The sequence below is a fragment of the Sinohyriopsis cumingii genome, chromosome 15, assembly GCF_028554795.1.
Source record: "Sinohyriopsis cumingii isolate HCF-2022 chromosome 15, ASM2855479v2, whole genome shotgun sequence".
Classification (NCBI taxonomy): Eukaryota; Metazoa; Mollusca; class Bivalvia; order Unionida; family Unionidae; genus Sinohyriopsis; species Sinohyriopsis cumingii.
In genome coordinates, this window is record NC_142975.1 from 88026402 (window position 1) to 88049379 (window position 22978).

Here is a 22978-nt window from a genome sequence, read left to right on the forward strand (position 1 = left end):
ATGAAAGTTCTACGTCATAATGATGCATGCCGAGTGAAAGGGCTTAGGAAATATAAACTTTCACCAAAAAGTTGAGGATTTGATTGTTAGATTCATAAGTTCTTTTTCTCATTTTTATCTTGTTTTTCTAGAGAAATATATATATATATATATATATATATATATATATATATATATATATATATATATATATATATATATATATATATATATATATATATATATATATATATGTATGTATAAACACACGCTATTAAATGTCCTGGTCGTGTGCATTAAATTTAATTTCGGAAGTAAATGTCATATATGCCCTTGGCAATTTAGTTCAAAGTATTTGTCGTGACATGTTGTTTATATGCAGTATATTCATTCGCTTACCATAGAACATTTATTTAGAACCAATTGAAACGAACCTAGAGATGCTACACTGCAATTATCAGGGTCTTCCTCTGTCTTACTGATGATGAATAGGAATCAACAAACTTGTATCCTTATTGACTTAAAATGTACGTGACGTCTATGATCGTAAAATTATTTGGGGGATAGTTATATTTGGATAGCTACGGTAAGAAAAAAAAAAAAGAAAAGAAAAGCACGCCTACTTCCTATTAGGTGGGATGGTTTGAGTTGGCGCGTGCTCCATGATCGATAGAGATCAATTTTACTCTAGTCTGACATCTTCGGGTGAAACTTGAGGGCTCTCTCCTTCTTTTGCAGGTTTTTATATCATGTACAACCTGATGGTCTTCCTGATGAAAAACGAGGGAAAAATTAGTGTTTCACCCACCTGCAATTGTTTCTAGGGTGGGTAAGTTTAGCTGTTGACATAGCCCAACCATTTTTGTAAGTTGGGAAACCGTTTGCTTTGGAATCGACGCTGCTTTCTTAGAATGTGTCCATCTTTCTTGCTTCAGAGGAAAACGCATACGTAGGATCTATCGTTAGAACGAAGAGTTAGTGATACCCGAAATTTATACGTGAAATGCGAATCGGATATATATGTCTTTTTCTTGCTGTGTTGGCATGTGTTTTTGTCGTGGAAGTTGGAGGATCTGCGTTTTTGCTAGATCCTCCTGGAAGATCAGCATTATGGAATTTTCAAATCAGAGCGCCCGTCAACTATAACTACATGTCATTAAATTGTGGAGGTAAATTGGTAAGTAAGACCTGCTCCTTTCCTTCTAATTCAATGAAAAAGATCACCAATATTTATGTATTCGCATTTGCGTAATAGAAAAGCAAACTTTGTACTTGTAAACATATGTCCATAGGGACCAAGTCATGTACACTCAATAGTGCTTGTCGTTTCCCGCTTCAGTATTTTCTCAAGAGCCTTTGCCAGTGATGAATGAAACAATATAACTTGACATTTTAATATATTTTTCTTCAATAATCATTTTCATTGTTAAAATGCTTTAGAATTAAAGTTGAAACTCGGAAGGTAGGTCTTGAAATGTTAAAATATTTATTTGCATTTTAATTTCCTACATTGGCCTTGCTTCAAACAAAGTAAATCAAAACCATCTTTTGCTTAAACTTTAGCAATCTGGTGCTCAGAGTTTGGGCACCAAGATGGCCGGTTCGTTGAGACTCTCACTAACGTTTGTAAGAAGGGTCGGCTGTTATCGTATTCATCTTTTTTTCTGAGGATAATACATTTTGTTCTAATCAGTCAAACAGTCTTACGTGTAAACCTCATTAATACAGTCTTAAAACAATAAATGCGATGTATATGTAAAGTACAACTCACATTTCAATCAAGCCTGACACGTTCACATGTAATCATTAAATTTACATACAAACATGCGTAAGTTAGAAGACGTACGTGCATTTTTTGCGAGATAGGAAGATGGGGAAGGTATCCAAGTTAGGTATTCAATTTGCGTAAGATCTGGCATGATGAGAAAGAAGCGCGCTCTTAAAACAAGTGTTGACATTTGTTTAATGCCATTGAGAATAATATTCCAGAACACTGCTGCAGAATGTGTGAACGATATTTTGTACAGAGTCATTTCGAATTTAGATAAATGTAACGAATAAGTTATATATATATATATATATATATATATATATATATATATATATATATATATATATATATATATATATATATATATATATATATATATATATATATATATATATATATATATATATAACATGTGTAGCATATATTCTGGCAAATACGAAGTACGTCTGTTCAATAAAGATATTTTGGATTCGAGTATGATTGTGACGAAGCGGAATAGGTCAATAGCTTGTGATATTTTAATGGAAACAACTGGTCTTATTTACTTGTACGCATTTCTTGGTGTTTTTACAGCCATTTACTGACTCAAGTTAAAGGTAAAATGTACACTAGACTGTTAGGGCAAATGAGGTTTATGGCATAATTGGAGTTATTGTTTCGAATACAGAATATCATATACACCGTACACAAAAACTAGACCGAGTTTTCTTTCTCTTGCTCCTTTATTCCTTTTAATAAGTTTCCATTCACGGGCAAAACGTCATCCTGATTCGTTTCTACAGATGTCCCAATTAAGTAAACTGTCTGGGCAAACAGCATGCCACGCGCGACTACGCCCTTATTTTCACCTGTGGCTACCTGTGGCGAGACTTCCTCGTTTCTCATGACCTAAAATACGTCACCAACACCACCATGTAACACTCTCTTTCACACCAATGAAAGTGCCCGTTTTATTGATCGATTAGAAATTTTGTTTTGTTGAGAAGCTTGGACTGGCTCATTCAACAGTGAAAGGTTATGTTGGGTCACATTAAGAGACGAGTTTACCTGCGATCACAGAGATAGGTAAAGCAGGCTTATGTATATTCTAAAGAAACGAAGCCATGGATGATCAAAGAGCCTACCGGATTCTCTTCTGTTGCTTGCGACGTTGGGGTGTTGGGGGGGGGGTCAAGAAATGAGGAAGTTCGTATCTTACAGAAATAGCCGTACCTATAGTGTTGTCATTCTATAATGCATTTGAGTGTCTGATTTTCCAAGTCAGCCCATATCTCGTTCTCGCAGACTGTGTTCCGTCATATTTTTTTAGAAAAATTTTTTTTATAAGGAATTCCACTACCATAACTTCTGGTTGCTTACGAAATTGGTAACTTCCATTTAGCATTATGTGATTGCGGATTACATGCAGTATTTATCACTTACTCGGTCAGATTGCTGGCATTATATTGCCATGGAAAATCTTTCGATCGACATTTTTGTAATAATCTTTTCTTTCGTTCTAATTTAGTCAAACTGCATTGGCTCAAACAGTACAAGTCACACAGGTCATGTAGGCATTCAGCAACGACTATTTCAGTAATGGGTGTCAATTTTTACATCCACATTCCTGTGGAAGGTCATTATTTAGACGCCCCGAAAAGTGCATAAGGCAAAATCAATGTTATAGTACGTAGACATTTTTGGACGAAATGAATCTAAAGGTGTCATCCAGTACAATCCGGGGTGAATGTCGCGCGCTATGAAAGCTATGTATATTGATAAACAAATTCGTACTACTCTATATTGTGATGATTCCGCTCGACGTGCTCTTTGCTTGACCAAAGTTTAGTACATGTCCACCATTGTAAAAGAGCGTAAAGATCGACAATTTTCGTCTGCAAGTTTCTTAATGACGGTTAAGGTGCAGCGCATTCAAATATCAGGACTGAGTAGACTCTGGTCATAGAAAATTAGTGTTAAATTTTAAAAGAACAATTTACATTTAATTTAAAATGAGCAAATGCGCATACATTATCCATGTGACCTTTACTATAGATGGAATATGCTGGGTCGCTAGAACCTATTTTAAGTCCTGACATAATATTTATAATTATATTAAATCTTGTTGACTCGTCTTTCATGGCTCATAATGATTTGCCTGGTCCATTTTGTGTATGAGTAATTCATAGGTCGGGCCACATAATTATCTACAGCAATTACAGTAAATATAACAAAAATAAGTAGATAAATTATGAATACGATACTAGATCAAAATAGAAAGTTTGAATCACAGTCTGCCCGTCGAAAATACATACAATCTGATGGGAGTGTCCCCATAAAATCTGCAAGCTGGACATATCTGCGTATGTCGGTGTGTGTTTTTTTTAACGTAGCTTTAAAAAAAAGTTCAGTGATATCACTACGATATATGCAATGTTGCAGTTTATAATGATGTCTAGCACTAAGGCATCATGTCGCAGACATGGAACATCATGTCCCACCTAGTCACATTATCCTGACACCAGGCCGACCAGTCCTAACACTAATCTTTTAATGCTGAGCGCCTAGCAAAGCAGCTTTTAGTACCATTTTTATAAATCTTTCGTATGACTCGGTCGGTGTTCGAACCCGCGATCTTCCGCATCCGAAGTGGACGATTTAACCACTAGGCCACTGGAGCGATCCACGTAAGGCAGAAGTAGACAGTGTGTTTCATGCAGATCCAATAGGTTGGTTAACACTCGCATATTTGAAAGACATGTCCTTAATGCAGGTCTGCTCTGCAATAAACCCATATTGTGTCCTCCTAGGCATGATATAATGGTTCTTCCTTACTAAGTCATGTCTAAAAAGGCGCTGACACTGGTACCTCCGGCAACATAAATATTATTTGAAATTGTGCCCTGATTTGTGTAAGTACCGATTGGCTTTGAGGGTTGGACAAGACAGGTCAACTCCGGAATTAGCGGTTGGGTTGGGCCTAAGGGGAGGAGGTGTATTTTGATTTTTTGTTTTTTCTATACCTTATTAGATAATTGAGATTCAATAAAAAATAAATCAGCACCATCCTTTGTTATCATAAATTCCCGTGCCTGTAGCTACAAAAACAAGAAATTCAACATTGCTCTTTCAATTCGCTGAGCTTTTGGGTCAAACTGCAATAACTTAAGATCGTGTTTAAAGAATGCTAACTCCAAGAAAACAGGAAGTATACGTTTAGGCAAGCCGTTCAAGCATAATTTATGATCATTGACATCTAGCCAGTTAATAGTAAAAATACATTTTCAAGAGGCTCTTCCGTAAACAGTCATATATTTGTCCTAGTTTTGCATATATATATATATATATATATATATATATATATATATATATATATATATATATATATATATATGTGTGTGTGTGTGTGTGTGTGTGTGTGTCCTAGATAAGAGTTAAAAAAAATTCCAGCATAAATAGTGATTTCGAAGCGAATAAGATTTTCTATTTTCTCTTTGCATTCATATCGCCGCGTCGATGTACATGAATCGTGCATTATCTTACCTGGCAGCATGTTTGCGCACCACTCCTCTCTCTCTCTCGTAGTATTTTTGTGTTTTTCCTACACAAGTTGGAAATGAGACAACGATATAAAATCATTCATGTATCAAGAGCGTTTTTTGTTTTTGTTTCTAGTTCTTGCTATCTAAATACGATTTCATCACGGTATATATATATATATATATATATATATATATATATATATATATATATATATATATATATATATATATATATATATATATATATAATTTAAGAATAAGTTCATATAATATATAACGCTGTTCCAATAGAACCATTGTGTGCTTATCATAGGCGTATATCAATTAGTGGACTATGCTGCATGGAGGTTAGACAAGATTACCTTCTGAGAAGAGATTAAATAATAAATTAAACATAGCATATCATGTTTTCTTCATTTCTTTCATTAAAATTTCTTAATTGATCCAAGAATTCCCCTCTCTGATGCTCATTGGTCAGATTCATGATCGTCATGAGATACATCAAATACACAACAATCAATACACAACAATCAATGCACAACAATCAATGCACAACAATCGGCTGGCAAAGAAGCGAGCAGGCATATCTTCGCGAATCGTTAACAGTCCATTTGTCAGTTACTAAAAGGATAACAACATTTCAAAGAGCGATCTTTCTTTGCAAGTGATAATAATGGGGAATACGATATATCTTACCAAATTTCATCCTCATTTTCTTTTTTATTTTCTTCTGAAATACAACACAAAAACAAAAACAAATAAAAACACAAAACAAAGACATTTTGAAACAATATTATGTCTGTCCGAATGGTACTGTCGATAATGTCATATTACTCACAGGAATAGCTAATACCGGCATTTTCTTTTTCTATCTTTTTAAATCTAAAATCATGATTCCAGTTTGAAAACAAAATATTAAGTGTGAGTATGTATGCAGTATATTGAGATATTGTATTCATAATTATAATAAGTGAATGCAACAAAATGATTGGAGCGCACGAACATGTTCCGTCTATTTCGGGACCAAAATGGGGACCAGTACAGATAACTGGAGGGCTGAATATGGTTATCATATTTGAACTACCAAAAAAGAGGACACTCCGGGCAGTGCGTGTATCTATAGAGATTTAAGGACCGAAAGGGATAGCATGTCCGAGATAAAGAGAACGTATCGTAACCCTAAGGGTAAATAAATTACGTTATTCATGTTTGTTGTTGTTGTTGTTGTAGGGTTTAACGCCATTTTCAGCACAAGATAGGCTATACATGGCGGCCAGTATAAATGGTGGAGGAAGAACCCAGGAAAGAAGCACTGACACACGAGAAGCTGCTGACAAGCTTTCTCACGTACCCACACTGGCCGAGAACCAGACTCGAATCCGCGTAATCAGAGGTGAGATGGCAGTTATCCATAATGGTGAGCGCTTTAGATCAGTCGGGGCCCCTCTTGCTTGTTGTGTTTATTACTATTTTAGTTTACTCCTCTTTCAGCAGGACTAAATCTGACATTTTCATCTCGGAGCTTAGCTTCATCTATAGTTGGTTATAAATAATCTTATACCGGCGTTTTTTCCGCGATAATTGTTTATATGAGCTATATTTATAGATGAAGCTAAACTTTAAGACGAAAATGTCAGATTTAGTCCTGCTGAAAGAGGAATTACTCTTTACACAATTTTTAAAAGAACCGTAATTCTGTTAGCTGGGACACTGCCTGTGTTCCAGTCATATTTAAACATCACCTGTTCAACAACCATTTTCTTTTGATCAATTTTCATAGGTTGAACGTCTGGGCAATGGGACGGTAACGTGCGGTCTGTGTGGAGACGACATTGATGGACCGCAAGAAAACCTTTTCGGCGGTAAGTACGTGTCTCGTGTCATCTTCAGCCGCTTTTACCACGAGGGTGATATAGTCGAATTCCGTGTGTGGAACAACAATCCTGAGAGGGGTTGGTACGAGTTCAGACTGTGCCAAAATGGCGACGTTCTCACACAACAGTGCTTGGATCAGAACCTACTTTTCCTTCCCGAAGTGAATGACACGTACTATCCGGTGAGAGACGGGACCGGTCCCAGAACAATCAAGGTCAAACTTCCCGATGGTGTAATTTGCAATCATTGTGTTATCCAATGGCGTCTTCATACAGGTAATTCTATTTAATTAACGATTTTTTTTTATATAAATGTATAATACTACTTATATTAGAACTGCTGATTGCGACAGTCCCTTCTTTTGGGGCCCCAATTTTCTGTTCAAATTTGATTCAGTAGTTTGTGTGGTCTATACCCACTTTTTAACTTTCTTCGTTTATACAGATGTATGCCAGATACGGAATATTTAGCCCAAAAGAATGCTCGTGGAATGGCATTCCATAACGATTGTAGCTCTAACCAAATACCTTTTTTTTATAACTTTTTCTTGTGGAAGTACGTCATGATTAGTGATCAACCTGTTTAAATGGCTGCTGTAAATCTTCAACGCAGTATTTTGGAATAGAAATTTCAGAGTTCGGATAGGTACCACCCTATCAGAATGCCATCTTTAGGATGCGTTTGTGTGCGTGTGTGTGATTTGGATTTTAACGTAGCTTTAAAAAACTTCAGTCATATCGCTACGATGTCTGCAGTGTAGCAGTTTAACGTGATGTCTAGCACTGGGGCATCATGCCGCAGACATGTAGCATCATGTCCCACCCAGTGACATTATCCTGACACGAGGCCGACCTAACACCAACCTCTTAATGCTGAGCGCCTAGCGAGGCAGCTACTAATACCCTTTTAACAAGTCTTTGTAGGACTCAGCTGGGGTTCGAACCCGCGTCCTCCTCAGAAAACAATGTCAGACACGTATCTAGTTTAATGACACTTTTTTCTTCTTAAATGTTACAATCAATCCTTAAATCGGAAGTTTAAAATATCTTGCTTTAGAAAAAAAACACCAATGTTATTTGAAAATATTCGCTGTATGTTCACAAAACAGTGACCGATTCTACAGAAAATAGCTGTAAAAATGATGTTCCGGCAAATGTTTTTTGAACCTCGTGTCCGGAAAAACAAAATAAGGAGAAAAAAGAGAAAGATCTCGTGGATACATATCATTCCATATCACAAGTCAACAGTCAGTACGTCCAATGTTATAATGAAAGCAGGGCGAGAAGATCTCTCAACAGAAGTCATTGCATTTTGCGGATAATCATACGAACCTTTGAAAAAAAATACGTCTCTCTAATTCTAATTCTTTGTTTAAAAAAATGAAATGGCTAATTATAATAGGAATGTCGATGACCATGGTGCCACAATGATGGTTTTGGCAAATTCATAAGTCTGGTTTACAGTCTTTTGGTCCAAGTTTCTTCTGGCCTTTTTTAAACCCCATTTTAGAGTTCACTGCCAACCGAACATTTGTTATTCGCCGAAACCGCGTGTTGTTTGTGTAGAGTAGCATATAAAACTTTAAATAACCTTACATGGATCCAAACCAGCATGAAATCCATTGAAGATGATTTATTTTCTCGGAAATTGGGCCTTTAATTTATTTGCATAGTCAACAAGTAGAGAAAATATGTCAACACGAGTTTTGTTCGTATCACGTGACAACCATGATGGCACCTGTTCTCGATGGGATCGCTCTGACTTCTTCCAGGCTGCTGCAACAGTGACAGGTTTCTGGTTGTTGTTCTCGAAATAGTTATGGTAAAAATTACGTGTCTTTTGTTTTTTGTTTGTAATATGGTGATAATTCTCCTGTTTTTTTTTTTGTGTGGTGAATATTTTCGGGGTTTTTGTTTGTGTGCAGCAACACTGAAAAGAGGCTTTTGCTGATATCACGTGAGTAAAGGGCTGCTGATGTTATGGATATGTAGGACATGAGATTATTATTCATCTGACTAGCTTAGCAATGAAAATGGAGAGAACCACGTCCAACTATGTAGTATGGTCTCGTCTGTCAACGAATTCAAGACATAACAAATACTCGCAGTTTCTGAGAAGACGAATCATCTTCCCAGCGATTTAATGCACTTAGCGTTCAATATAAGGTCATTTAAGCTCATTAGGCCCGGTAGAAAGCGACTAGGTCAACCGTATGCCAAGACTGGCTTCGGCTAACTCCAACTTTCAATAGGTAATGCATTCTTACCTCGGGCCCCAACATAAATGTGAAAGTATTTAAAATGGGTCAGGAAACTCAGACTAAGTCTTTGACATACAAAGCTGACTGATGACAACTAGCCATCGGACCATTAAAATTATGAAAATTACTAGGCTGACCCCACGCCCAAAATAAATGTCCAAATATCAAAAATGGGAGCGAAACTCGGATTCGTCTGACCGGAAATGTACTAGCGGTCGACTGGCGGACTACCTCTAATTTCGATCCATGTTATCCACAAAATCCGATTATTTCTCGTTTCTCGCAGTATCTGCATACTACTGGGAGTCAGCTACAGTCACACGACACAGGGCTCTGTGTGACCTGTAGGGATTTGGGAAAAGTTAAAAATTCTAACTCCTGCAGCGGGCTGACGTATCTTGATTTCTGTGCATTTGTGTGACAGGAATTTGGTCTCTGCTAGATATAAATGAGGCGCATGGTTAATAGAAAGGAAATAATACAATGTTGAAGAGTCCCTGGAAAACAACTCGTCACATATGCTTAAGCAGAGTTGAGAACTAGGCAGAAGAAAACGGGTTCAAAATCTAAAACCGTAGATATGTATTTATGCCAATTACACGAAATGCATGACGATCCCCAAGTCTGTTTTGACGGTCCTTTTGACTCTGTTGTGGAGGAGACCACATTTTTAGGACACATTTTTGACAGTAAACTAACTTTTCTTCTGCGTATTGGATACCTCAGGGCTGTCATAAAGCAATGAATTTATTACGAGTCGTGGCAAGCACAGATTAGGAAGCAGGCCAGGAGGTCATACTTCGAGTACACAGACACCCTCGAAACTCGATTATGACTCAGTCGTTTACAGATCAGATTGTAAGTCTTAAATGCAGATGCTTTACCCGATAAATAATCATGGACTTCAGCTTATAAATCCTCTCTTCCGAGGCAAATGAACCATACCCTTATCTCGTACGAAACATTACACAACCAAACAGTACTTTAATCTTCAGTACACAACCAAACAGTACTTTAATCTTCAGTACACAACCAAACAGTACTTTAATCTATTTAATCACAATCTATTTAATCCAGCTTATCTTATCCTTTAATCCATTTTAGGCTCCAGAGCTAGGCCGTTTACACTCAGAAACCAAATTATATTCCCCGTTTGGCATATGAATGCGTCCTCGCCTATAACCAGCAAAATTTAAGATCGCATATATTGCGAAATTCTCTGTTTACAGATCTCCACTGATCTCCACCGTAGTTATCAAAATATTTTATAAATAATAAATGTCCTTTGCGAATTCAAAAGTCGGTAACAAATGATATCGTCTTGCAAATTAAATTCAGTGATTTCAGATCCTGCTATTATGTTACACATCACTGAATATAGATGGTTACGAGATAAAGCGACCATTTGTTGACTGCAACTACAGTCATGCTCAAATCATTAAAATTAATTAAAATCACAAACACAATTTACAACAACTCCCCCAAAGTCATCTTTTCGGAGACACATTCTGCTCTGAAGGCTTGAAAAACACGAAATCGAACAATTTATTCATATCCAGAATGTTACATAAAACAGATTTGCTTTCCCAATCTCGAAGAAAGTATTCTTAACTGTTGGCTACCTAGTCGCATTGGTAGGAAGGGTAACGACAAAGCAGCCAAAGCTGCCCCACACTAAGTGACCCGTTTCCGAATGATGGGTTTCATATTCTGAGTTCAAATATTATATAAATCAGCGCGTTATTGACAAAATATGCAAACCAAAAACTTTACAAGAAAGCTTCAAGTCAACCTAGCTTCCGCTGGGGATTGGCTTCCCTCTTATGACTGGTTATACTGAGCCAAACTCATCGGACACACATAAGCCGTGCATACTTCCTGAAAAATTAATCTCGACACGCATACGGTACTTGAAAGGGAAGACTTTATAATGATGTACCATAGGTAATGTTTGAATGTTGTAAGAATGTGCGGTTTATATAAATAAAATTTGACTATATTTAAGGATTTTACACAATTTGCCTTCTTTCTGTAATTTTGTTTGCCTTTAAAAATGTTTTACTTCTTTATTTTTTAACTTTATCATTTAGTACTTAAAGCTTATTTTTTAGAAGTCTTATTTTCACACTCACCCATACACACAGACACACACACACACACAAATATATATATATATATATATATATATATATATATATATATATATATATATATATATATATATATATATATATATATATATATATATATATATGAGTAACACGGGATTTCATTACATTTATATCTATTGTACTGACGTGCCGTTAACCCCCACAAATGCTTCGACTCGGGCAATGTGTCGCCTACTTCTCAAAAGGGTCCAATCTAAACAAAACGTAAACTCAGAATGCTGATAATTTAGAAGAAATAGGTTTAAGAAATGTCAATAAACCATGCCCAACATCCATGTCTTTTGGAAAAATGAATATAAAAACGGCTATTTCGTACACGTGATTACATTATAATTTCCATGGAAACACATGCCAGGCTTTACCCGCTTGAATATCACGTGTAGTTTTGTATTCATCAACGATTTCTAATGAGTTGTGAATATGGGAGAAAATCATGTTTATATAAGAAATTATTAAAAACACAAGTGCTCTTTTTGTTGCAATATGTTATCCAGTCAGCAGACATACAAGATTTGAAAGGTCGCCCCAAGCATAATAAATTTAGTTTGGCAATGATGCAAGGGGCTTCAAAAACCGGACTGAGTGTGGGATGGCATCACAAGTAAGACATACTGCTTACTGTGCTATTGCAAACATATCACAAAACAACAACACAATAAATACAAATTCATATTTTCAAACGGTATGAAAAATCTTAAGAAGTCTTATGCAGTATTTGCTTTTGTTGGTTTCAACACTTTATTGGCAATATCATGCCTAAAAAATGCTATCGAGTGCCTTCCTCAAGGACAGTGTCATACGACTCTTGCATTACGCTTTTCCAACTTGTCTTCTGCTACTCCTCCAAAGGCCACAAGCTGTCTTACCTATCACACGAATTAGTAATATTGTTATGTATGGATGTATAATGGCAAAATAATAATATAGCAATGTCGACGAGAGTTATGACAAATTATGTTTATTTATATTTATTTATTATTTGAAGATATTGGGAGTCGTTCCATGTTTTCCTGTTAAAATGTCCAAATTTGATTTTTTTTTCTACTTGGATGTAATATTTTTTTTAAAAGTTGGATGTTGTCGTCCTAAGCAAATTTTGTCTCTTGCACGTTTCTGTCAAATGATAGGTAAAAAGATATAAAGCTATCACTGAAAAAAATGGAAAGAAACTGTGCAAAACGTATTTGAACAAAGTTAAACACAGTTTTGGTAAAACTGAATGTCTGCCAGAACATTGGAGACAGAATAAAACCCTCAGTTTAAAACATGGAGAGACGTCAAACCCAGTTTAAAACAGGGAGAGACGTCAAACCCAGTCTAAATTAGGAAGAGACGCCAAACCCAGTCTAAAACAGGGAGAGACGTCAAACCCAGTCTAAAATAGGAAGAGACGACAAACCCTCCGTTTAAACTGTGCCTCAGCAATAGATTGTGGACCTCAAACCCCAGTTTAAAACTGTGTTTCGGCAATTTTTATGAGATCAAAAAGTACATTCATCTTCCAAAATGTGAGGTTGTTTTCTCTTCGTTAGGATTTTATTCAATCAAGCAGGTCATATTTCTTTTTTTGGTGGCAGCCATTATGAAACATACAGTCTACTGTTTGAATACCTCAAGACTGTCGATATCTCAGGTTAACTATATCTAGCAGTTCTAGTAACGGTACTAAATGAAAATCAATAATAGTCGCTTCCTTCCTCCTGTTTGTTTGTACTCTTAACCGATTTTTAAAAAAGTATCACAGATATAAAAGAAATGCATAAAACTTAGTCATTTCATTCATCAATTTATTATTTCTATCCTGTTTTTTTTGTGTGTGTGTGCTGACAACAGTTCTACGTTGAGACCGTGAAAAAATAGAATGTGTTAAAAACCAGCACGTTAACTAGATAAATGTGATAATTATATCGCATGTTTCAAGATCACGAAAAGTTATTTTTATACCAGTAGCTACTACTTTTATAATGATGTCACGTGTTTAAGGATGACGAGCTAATACTTTTACTTGTTTGGTGTTTAACAGCACATCAGTACCTGAAAGGTTAGATTATGTCAAGGAAATAGGAGTAGAGCGCCTTGCTCAGGGACACACTACGATTGCCAACCTGGCCTAATATGGGCAGGGTTAGAACTCTCACCCTTTTTGTTTAGAATCCAGCATCACATAGCCACCGCGCCTCCCCTCATGCATATAGACTCGTGTCACAACTATTTTTTTCTATATTGTCTCCACATTTGTTTCTCATTACTGAACTTTCCAATGTTTCCAAATCGTAATAAATCATATGTTAATCTAAAACACATTCAAAGATGAATTCATGGTGAACTTCTTGTCATAGGTCGTTTCTTTGACAGGATGGACTGTAAAGGAATCGACGTGCAGTGGATCACAGATTTCACTTCCGGATCAGCATCAATGCCTCATTACTCACTGGGCACTGTCGCCGAAATACACACGACAACCACACCATTAGGCTAAAACTCTAAAGAATAAACGATTATCTTTAAATCAATGCAAAGAATGCCTAAAATTCTAAAGAATAAAGAATTACCTTTAAATTAATACAAAGATTGCTTAAGCTGGAGCTCTACAGTTTCGTATTTTGCATAAGGGTTAGATTTTTAAAGAAAAGACTTTACCCGGTTTTCTTCACTGGTTATACTGGCTGCTTAAAAAAGCGTTGCATATCTTAGGTATTGTTAGAATAACTTTTAATTCCCTTTATTTTAGTGAATGATATTGGGTAGACTATACATCTTGGCCTTACTTCAGATACGCATCTTCAAAAAACTGCTAACTCTGCTTGATCATTATCACTTCCTGGACCACAGAGTTAAATTATAAACAAGAACCAATAACTTTTTTTTTTTTTTTACATTTTATATATTTAGTACTTCATTCATTTCCAGAAGCTGGTATCGTCTAGTCTGGCAAGTTTCATTTACCCTATTTTCATAACTGCTAAAGATAGTGTATTTTAGACTAATTCATGCTGATTTCTGAGGAGCAGTCGTTTTAATTAGCTGTGTGCTTTGACCACATGCAATTTCTACGAGTAAAAAATCCAAAGAAATTTAACCACATTGCATGAAAGTAACACAGAAGTATGCCAAGATTCTCTCCATTGGGCATGTTGTAAATGTAAAAACCTTCACCTTACAACTGCCACCCCCTCGGAACATCATAATATTTATAGAACGCCCCTAAATTTAACTCTTCTATCACCACCAAAATGAGATGCGTCTTTGTTGGTGATTTGGATTTTTAACGTAGCTATTAAAAAATTTCAGTCATATCACTACGATGTCTGCAGTGTGGCAGTTTATAGTAATTGTGATGTCTAGCACTGCGGCATCATGCCGCAGACATGTAGCATGATGTCCCACCCAGTCACATTATCCTGAAACCAGACCGACCAGTCCTAACACAAACCTCTTAATGCTGAGCACCTAGCGATGCACCTGTCAGTACCATTTTTATAAGTCTTTGTCATGACTCGGCCGGGGTTCTAACCCGCGATTTCCCGTATCTGAGGCGGACGCTCTAACCGCTTAGGCCACCAGAGCGGTCTAAATGTAAGACGAAAAAAATACTCTAAAAATAGACTTGGAAAACAGAGTAAGCTGCATTTAGATTCTCATCGTTGTTTTATTCCTCATAATTCATATGACAGCGACATGAAACAAATTCCACTGATTTCATGTCACGGCGGAATGAAAAATATGATACTCAGTTCATATGACAGTGACGTGTAAATTGTTCTATGACGGCCACATGAAAAATATCCCACTGATTCGTATGACAGCGGCAGGAAAAATATTCGCTTATTCTGAGGAGCGTGATGTATATGCATTTTAAATTATAACAGGAGTTCTAGTGAATTATAAATTCAATAGATTATATCATTTTATTGACTTGGAAATAATTACTTCCAAATGAATTACACATACCAGTTTCATTCCCTGTCCTGGTCAGTTCTTTGTAATATCTGGAAATTGACAGCTAAAGAGAATCTGTACTGATTAAATGTACACATGCTGCACGTGCAGACAAAGAGACAAATTGCATTTACTATTGTCTTTATCGAATGATCATGTCAGAATGTCGATAAAAAATTATTGAATATTTAGAAAATTGGTGTTAATTGGGATGATAGATGATGAAAATGAATTTATAAGAAATAAATAAAACAATTTACACACAATAAGCAAATCGTTTTTGAAAATGTTGCAATTAAAGTTTGTTAAACATTAATACACGTCTAGTCTGTTAACTAAGGTAGAAAGAAACGAATAACCGTCGTGCTACGTCAGTAAATATTTTGACCGAAATATTTGTTTAAGATCAGTTCAAAGTATTTTATTAGCATAACAGTTTTTGGTTGGGCTTCATTTTGTAAGTCAAATTGCGAACCTTGTAAAGGGACCTAAAATTAGACATGCTATACAGTGCATTCATATCATTAATTTTGTGCAACTTTACTCAAGTACTTGTTTAAAGTTGGTATTTAAATAAGAATTTCAGTCTTTCGTTGTAACTGTTCATAATAAAATTAAACTTTGATCATTTTTCTTGCTGTAGCGACTGAGTTTGGTTGCTCTCAAGACTTCTGGTGTGGTCCCGGACTCGGACCCCAGCCGGAATATTACAACTGCGCAGACGTCGTGATAGGACCTAATGGGTCGGTGAAGCCTCCCACAGTAGAGGATCCTGTGTTCAACACTCTTGACTACGGGAGCTCTTATGATACCGAGCACAACCATACCACCTCCACACCAGCACCGACGAACATCACAACGACAACAGAGCCCGTTTTCTCAACAGATCCGGTCATAATAGGTCCTATCAGTCCTATCGGTCCTATCGGCCCGGGTGGATTTCTTTGGGGAGGACGTAATAACCGCGTAGGATTACCGTGGTGGATTTTACTTATCCCATTCCTCTTCGCCCGCAGAGTTGAACCAGTCGTCAGATGGTACACGTATCCAGTATACCCCATTATCCCCATCTCTGGACAGTCTAATGTCGACCAACTCGGCACAATGGGAGTTCAGTATGGCACAATAGGAAACGGACTTTCCAGTAATTTAGCTCCACTGGGAGTATCGCGTCAGAATAGTCCTTTGATAAATCCATATCCACAAACTGGGGCATATGTCGGTCCCCAGTCCAATTTTTACGGCAACAATGTAAACTATATGCCAAATACTGCGTACTCTTCAAGTGGTATTTACTATAATAAAGTAGGACAAATTGCGGGTGGATCTCCAGGTGGTACATATTATAACAAAGTAGGACAAATGTCCGGTGGATCTTTCTATCCGAACGTTCCAGCCAATAACTATGGAAATCAGATAGGCAACACTCTTCCGGGAGGGTGGAATAACAACCTTGGCAGCAACAACGTTTACAGCAATGGGTGGGGATCAGAGGGTGGAATAATAGCCAAGCCGCAGTTTGATATGAACCCGGGCATGAGTCAGGGTAAGCCATTAGATGGGGGCTTTTCTACAGTAAAGAAGTCCGAACCAGGCTCCAATGTGCATCTGCTGTATCAAGGGCTTCTTACCTACTCGGCTACCCAAAATACACTTCCCCTAAAACTAGCTGATGAAAATTTACATGCAAATAAACAAGCGTTCAATGGGGATGGCGGAAATTTAAAAGAAATGGTTAATTTAAATAACGGGAATCAAAATTTAAATGTAGGAACTGTCAACCCGAATTTTAACCCAAGTATGGCTGGTTTCGTTCCAACCGTTGGAAATAAGAATTCAAATTTCGATAATGCTAATTTCAATCCGAATTTCAATTCGAACCCCAGTAATGCTGGATTCATGCCGAACGCTGGAAATCAGAATTCAGTTTTGGGAAATACCAATTCAAATCCTAATTTCAACGCAAATGGGGCTAATTTCATTCCAAGCAATACAAATTTCAACGCCAACAGAATGTCAGGATATAGCCAGGTTAATGGCATACCTGTTGTAAATTAAAATTTGATTATTGGGGCTAAGGGAATTTTATGTTACAATGCATTTGAGTCGTTATCTGTGAGAAAAATACGCGACATTCCATTTTCCATTTAGTCGATATGTTACCGTCGTTACACATTTTTAACGCACACACACCGTTAAAACAGCATAGAACACTTACATTGGTTTCTTTTTTAATAGTCCTCAGTCTGACAATCCTCTGCATTTTCTATCTCATGCTAATGTATAAGTGAACATAATTTAAGCGCCTTTACTGATCTTGTATACAATAGTAAGCTATGTTCTAAAATTCAGCACAAAATTATGTTCAGTCTAGATTGTTGAGTAACCTGAACCTTGGTTATCATCACATAACGTCCGGGCGAAAATAATCGATCGCTATGGACTTAAACAGTGGTAAACTGGCACTAAATTGAAGCGTGTAGTTAAATTTTTGTTTGGCGGGTGGGGGTGTGCAAGATGCGTTGCGTTCATTTGGAGATCATAGAGCTCGACATTCTGTCGGGTTTATACTGGATCACAACTCCTGGTTGGCCTCGTCAAATATATAACGACGTATTTTAACATCGATTTGGCAGTATATTATTATCGGAGCGTTTATATAATGATTTTCCCACGAATATTGATCAATGAGCAACGACATAATGCTAATAATTGCTATGGTGTGTGTCAACGGATTCCCCAAAACTCCACATATATCTGAAATATTCGGAATCGAATTTCTCCATAGCCTGCATGACTCGTACTTTTCTTTTAAGAAAAATAACTTGGATTTAAATTGTTAGTACTGCCCGTAATCCCATGATTGTTATTAGGTCATAAGAAATTCGTTGATGTCATAAGGACCATGTGACTTTTCAACATTATTTGCCACGTAAGCAGTGTCTTCAGGTTATTCCAACCGAGCGATTTCTTCATTTTTTTACATATAAAAGTTGATTGAATAACTTTATAAATGAACAGTACACAGATGGCTTAAACGTTTGTTATTACGGTTAGCACCTGTCATTTTATAAGGACATCTAGCCAGATTACCATCAGTCAAAACTCTTACCAGTTTGGGAAGTAACACTACAATTACTACCAAGTCTCTAACTTCGAAAAGAGCCGAGGATGTTCCTAATAAGTTTGGTACATGTTATAATTCACCTAAAGATATAAATTACTTTTAAATTCTCATTACTAACGAAATGATGCCCTTTTGGTCAGAATAACAGTCACTAATTTGTTGGGGTGGGGGATAGATATATTCACTATGGTTCTGTCTGGAAATTTCGTACAAAGAAAACACTCGTACCATATAAGAGTGCACTGTTACCTTTCAAACGATAGAAATCAACTTGTATATGTTTGAAGAGAAGAATTTATACATGTTGACACTCATGCTATTATTAGTTCTATCATTATTGGTCAAAGAGATTAAAAAAAAAACTAATATTCATTCTGAGATGTGATACGCATTCTTTTATTATATGGCCCAATATGCATTGGATTGTTTCTGACTGCCAATCAGTATGTGTAGTGTTAATATACGATAACATGCATACTCTACTACCCAATAAAAGGAAAACAATGTAAATTTTAATATCAAAACATGAAAGCTACAAGTTAATGCTATCAGAATGTAAGGTGGTGTATTCTTCATCTAAAATCACATTTTAATTAATGAAAATAACGTGGATAAAAGAGATTGTTCAGTTAAATATGTAGTCAAGATGAAGTCTTGTACGCACATTTGTCCCCTACCATCACTTCGTTCCTTTTACTGCAGCGTCGTAAGAATGAAAAACCCAAGAACAATACAAAAGATATAAAAAGCATGACGTGAAATATGATTTCTATTGGATTATGTTGATTGTTAATATTAATCACATGATTATCAATGTTCCTAATATTGATTATGCGATTATCATACTTGCGATACTATGTGAGTTCCATGCTGTGAGATCTGAAACAATATTTTTGTAAGATGTTAGTCAACTATGTGAGATCTTATTTTGTTTATACCATTCATATACACTGAATTGATATGTAAACAATAGTAAATTGCAGATTGTGAGTAATATGCGCTGAAATAAGCTTTTATCATTTTCATCAAGAATTGTACTCAAATGTAAAATTCAGTAAGATAAATATAGATAAAAAAGATAATACATAGACTGCAGAGTCTTTTGGTTCCCAAAATATCACCATGAAAACAAGCATCTGGGCATCATAAAATGTACTACTATGTGAGAAATTTAACTCGACGAGTTAGACTGCGACCAACTATTATGTCAGAAGTTGTCTCACACTGAAATTTTACAGGAATGGATTATAATGAAATTAACAAATAATGTTCATTAAGAAAAGGCTGTAAAATAATTCTGATATTAATAACGCAATCTGTACAATAATGATTTATTTTTATTTATCGAATGCTTTTTTGAAAAGCGACGAGATATTGCGATGCTAGCCATCTTTCCGTTCAGGCGCAACATATTCTCCAAAACTGCCGGATAAATTTCATAAAACGTGGTAATTATGTTGCCCATGTGACCATTTCTGAGGTTTCCATTGTCAGCTCGTGCGCCTGTTATGCGGGGGGGGGGGGGGGGGGGGAGGGGGCTGAGGTAAAATATACTAAACTATATATTACAATATCATTTTTAAATTTGTTCTGACCAACAATCTTTACCTACGAGCAGCCATAATAGAAAGACATGGTATATGTGACCAAGTTTACATTAATAACCATGGGTCACTGTCTCGGGTGGGGTGGGGTAAGATGGGAATGAAAGTTTAAATATGCATTGAAACGCAGCAAGGATTTGCGTTGACCAACCTATTAAATACTCTGGTTAATACTAATATTACACACTCTGGATAATGCTAACATTGCACATTCTGGATAATGCTAACATTACACACTCTGGATCTAACAGCTATTAAATATTCTGGACATAACAGCTATCAAATACTATGGATCTAACAACCATTAAATACTCTGGATAATTCTAACATTACACACTCTGGATAATGCTAGCATTACGCACTCTGGATCTAATAGTCATTAAATACTCTAGATAATGCTAACATTACACACTCTGGATAATGCTAGCATTACGCACTCTGGATCTAAAAGTCATTAAATACTCTAGATAATGCTAATATTACACACTCTGGATAATGCTAGCATTACGCACTCTGGATCTAATAGCCATTAAATAATCTGGATGTATTATCCAGCTATTGAATACCCTTGGATAATACAGTTAAATTAAATAATCTGTATAATAGTTATTGCATACTCTTAATAATACAGTTATTACATACTCTGGATCATAATAATTATCTGAGAACATGTCTACCTGTTCTTGCTCTAATGAAAAGCAAAATTATCTGTAAGAATAGAATATGAATGAAACTGAATAGTTTTTAATGGCCTTGTAATGAATACATGTGGTGCTGAATCTTTATTTTGTCCCATCTCCACGTGGAACATAAATTAAGCGGCCAAAACACACAACAGCAACAACCCAATATATAGCAGTGAAGTGAGATAAGTTCCAAATTTATATTCAGTGACTTTCGTCCACAATTCAGCTTTTAGATGATGAAGGCTCTATCAGTTTAGATGCACTGCTTTGGTCACCAAAGATCACAGAAATGCGAAGACACATACAATAAAGAGTTGGACTGGTTCTTTAATATAACTACAGCCCAGCATGGGGATGTCGGAGTTAAACAGCCATTATCATTGCGTCTGTCTTGCTATTCTTGTCGGTAGTAATTTTGGTCCTCCGCAGTTGACAAATTAATCCTTAGCATTTTCTCGTATTCTTGGTATGAGTCACAATGTTATGCTTAATACTGTGTTGTTTTTTTTTCTTCTTCTTCATTTGGCTGGAATTTAATCCGATATCGGCTGGATCCAGTATCGCTTTTTCCTGGTTTTAGTGACATTTTTGGGATTAAAAAGGGGTTAACAATTTGGTTACAAAATGTCCGCGAATAAAAGGGTGGTGAAGAAAAGATTGTTTCGTTTTCTTTGTGCGTGGAACCAGCATTCGCCCCCATAACTGTTAGTACAATGCACGATCGGAGGGAAACTTGTATATATACTGCCCTCCAAAAAAATGCACAGCCCTCCAAAAAACCTTTCCTGTTTTCATATATTGTATAAGAAAACGTGTACGTTAAGTTGAAAGTACAAAATTCGTAGTAGTAATTAAGTGTTAAACCTCTCACAACATTTTTAAAGTTTGCCAGATTTTAGAGTTAAAACGGAATAGAAGTTTTCGTTATTTTTTTTTTTTTTGAAAATAAATGTTTTTTGTCTCTCCATGAAGAAAGAGTCGTTGGTGCCATCAGCTAAACTTCTGTATACTCACTGTAGCAATAAACGTATGGAGGGCATGTATAAGGCTGAGTTGTTTGAAAACCCGTACATAAATAATCAACATTGCAGATTCTAACAATCGTTCTGTGATCGGAAGTTATCATTTTAACTTTGATATTGGTTGTCTGGGTCTTTGACTAAATTCACTCTGCTTCCCTCCATCAAGAGGGAAGTTTATAACGGATAGAAACGGCATGGAGTTTTTCAGAGAACCGGACTTAAAAAATAAACAAAAACAAAAAGAGAGAGAGAGAATAGGAAAACATCTTTGTGCCAATATTTAATACAGTGTATCAAGAAAAGAAATGGAAGTTTGTAGACTGGTAAAGGAAACACCAGCATGATTAAATTCAGATCCCAACAGTCCCACGTGACGATCTGGTGGACACTAACAAAGGCAAAGTTATGTCGACTTTGTGGTTCTCCGATCACATTACAGCTTTCAAATTTATGAAATATTTACAAATTCTAGGTCAGTCGTACGGATCATACATCGAATGTATGTCGATAGTTGCCATTCGCACCAATTTAGCTATTTACGAAACAAGGATTGACTGAAAAGTTACCAATAATCGTACTATCTTTTCATTCGTAACTTCTCGGTAAATCATACAACCAATATTATGGTAGAAACAGCAGAGACTGTCCGAATATAAAGTTGTGTTGTATATTTTTTTGGGACAAAATTCCGAGGAACAAAATGTACCATTTTTTAGGCATAAAAATTATATTATTATATTGCAGAAATGGCTGAGGTAGCCCCAATGTTTCCGAAAATGACACGTCATTTGGAACATATTGTTACTAAAAAAACTATCCCCAAGAAGAAATACATCATTTTATTTAACAAGTAACCAAAAACTAAGCGGACTGCGAATTCCAAAGGCCACCAAAACATTAAATTTTATTAGTGTCGGTCAGGTCGCCACACAGGACTGTGTCAACCTGATTTTAATAAATTCAGTAATCACAAGATTGTTATAAAAATCCATTTTCGCACGGTATGTACATCGTTTTAGGCTC

The 22978-nt window shown here is 36.2% G+C and overlaps 1 protein-coding gene across 1 annotated transcript; it reads left to right on the forward strand.

The window, feature by feature from the left end:
- The first annotated feature begins 355 nt into the window (after positions 1 to 355).
- LOC149782258 (uncharacterized) lies at positions 356 to 19569 on the forward strand. Its single transcript, XM_089933636.1, has 3 exons — positions 356 to 1156; positions 7052 to 7421; positions 16160 to 19569. The coding sequence occupies exons 1-3, from the start codon at positions 983 to 985 to the stop codon at positions 17572 to 17574; spliced, it is 1959 nt and encodes a 652-aa protein (XP_089789762.1). The 5' UTR covers positions 356 to 982; the 3' UTR covers positions 17575 to 19569.
- Positions 19570 to 22978: the final 3409 nt, after the last annotated feature.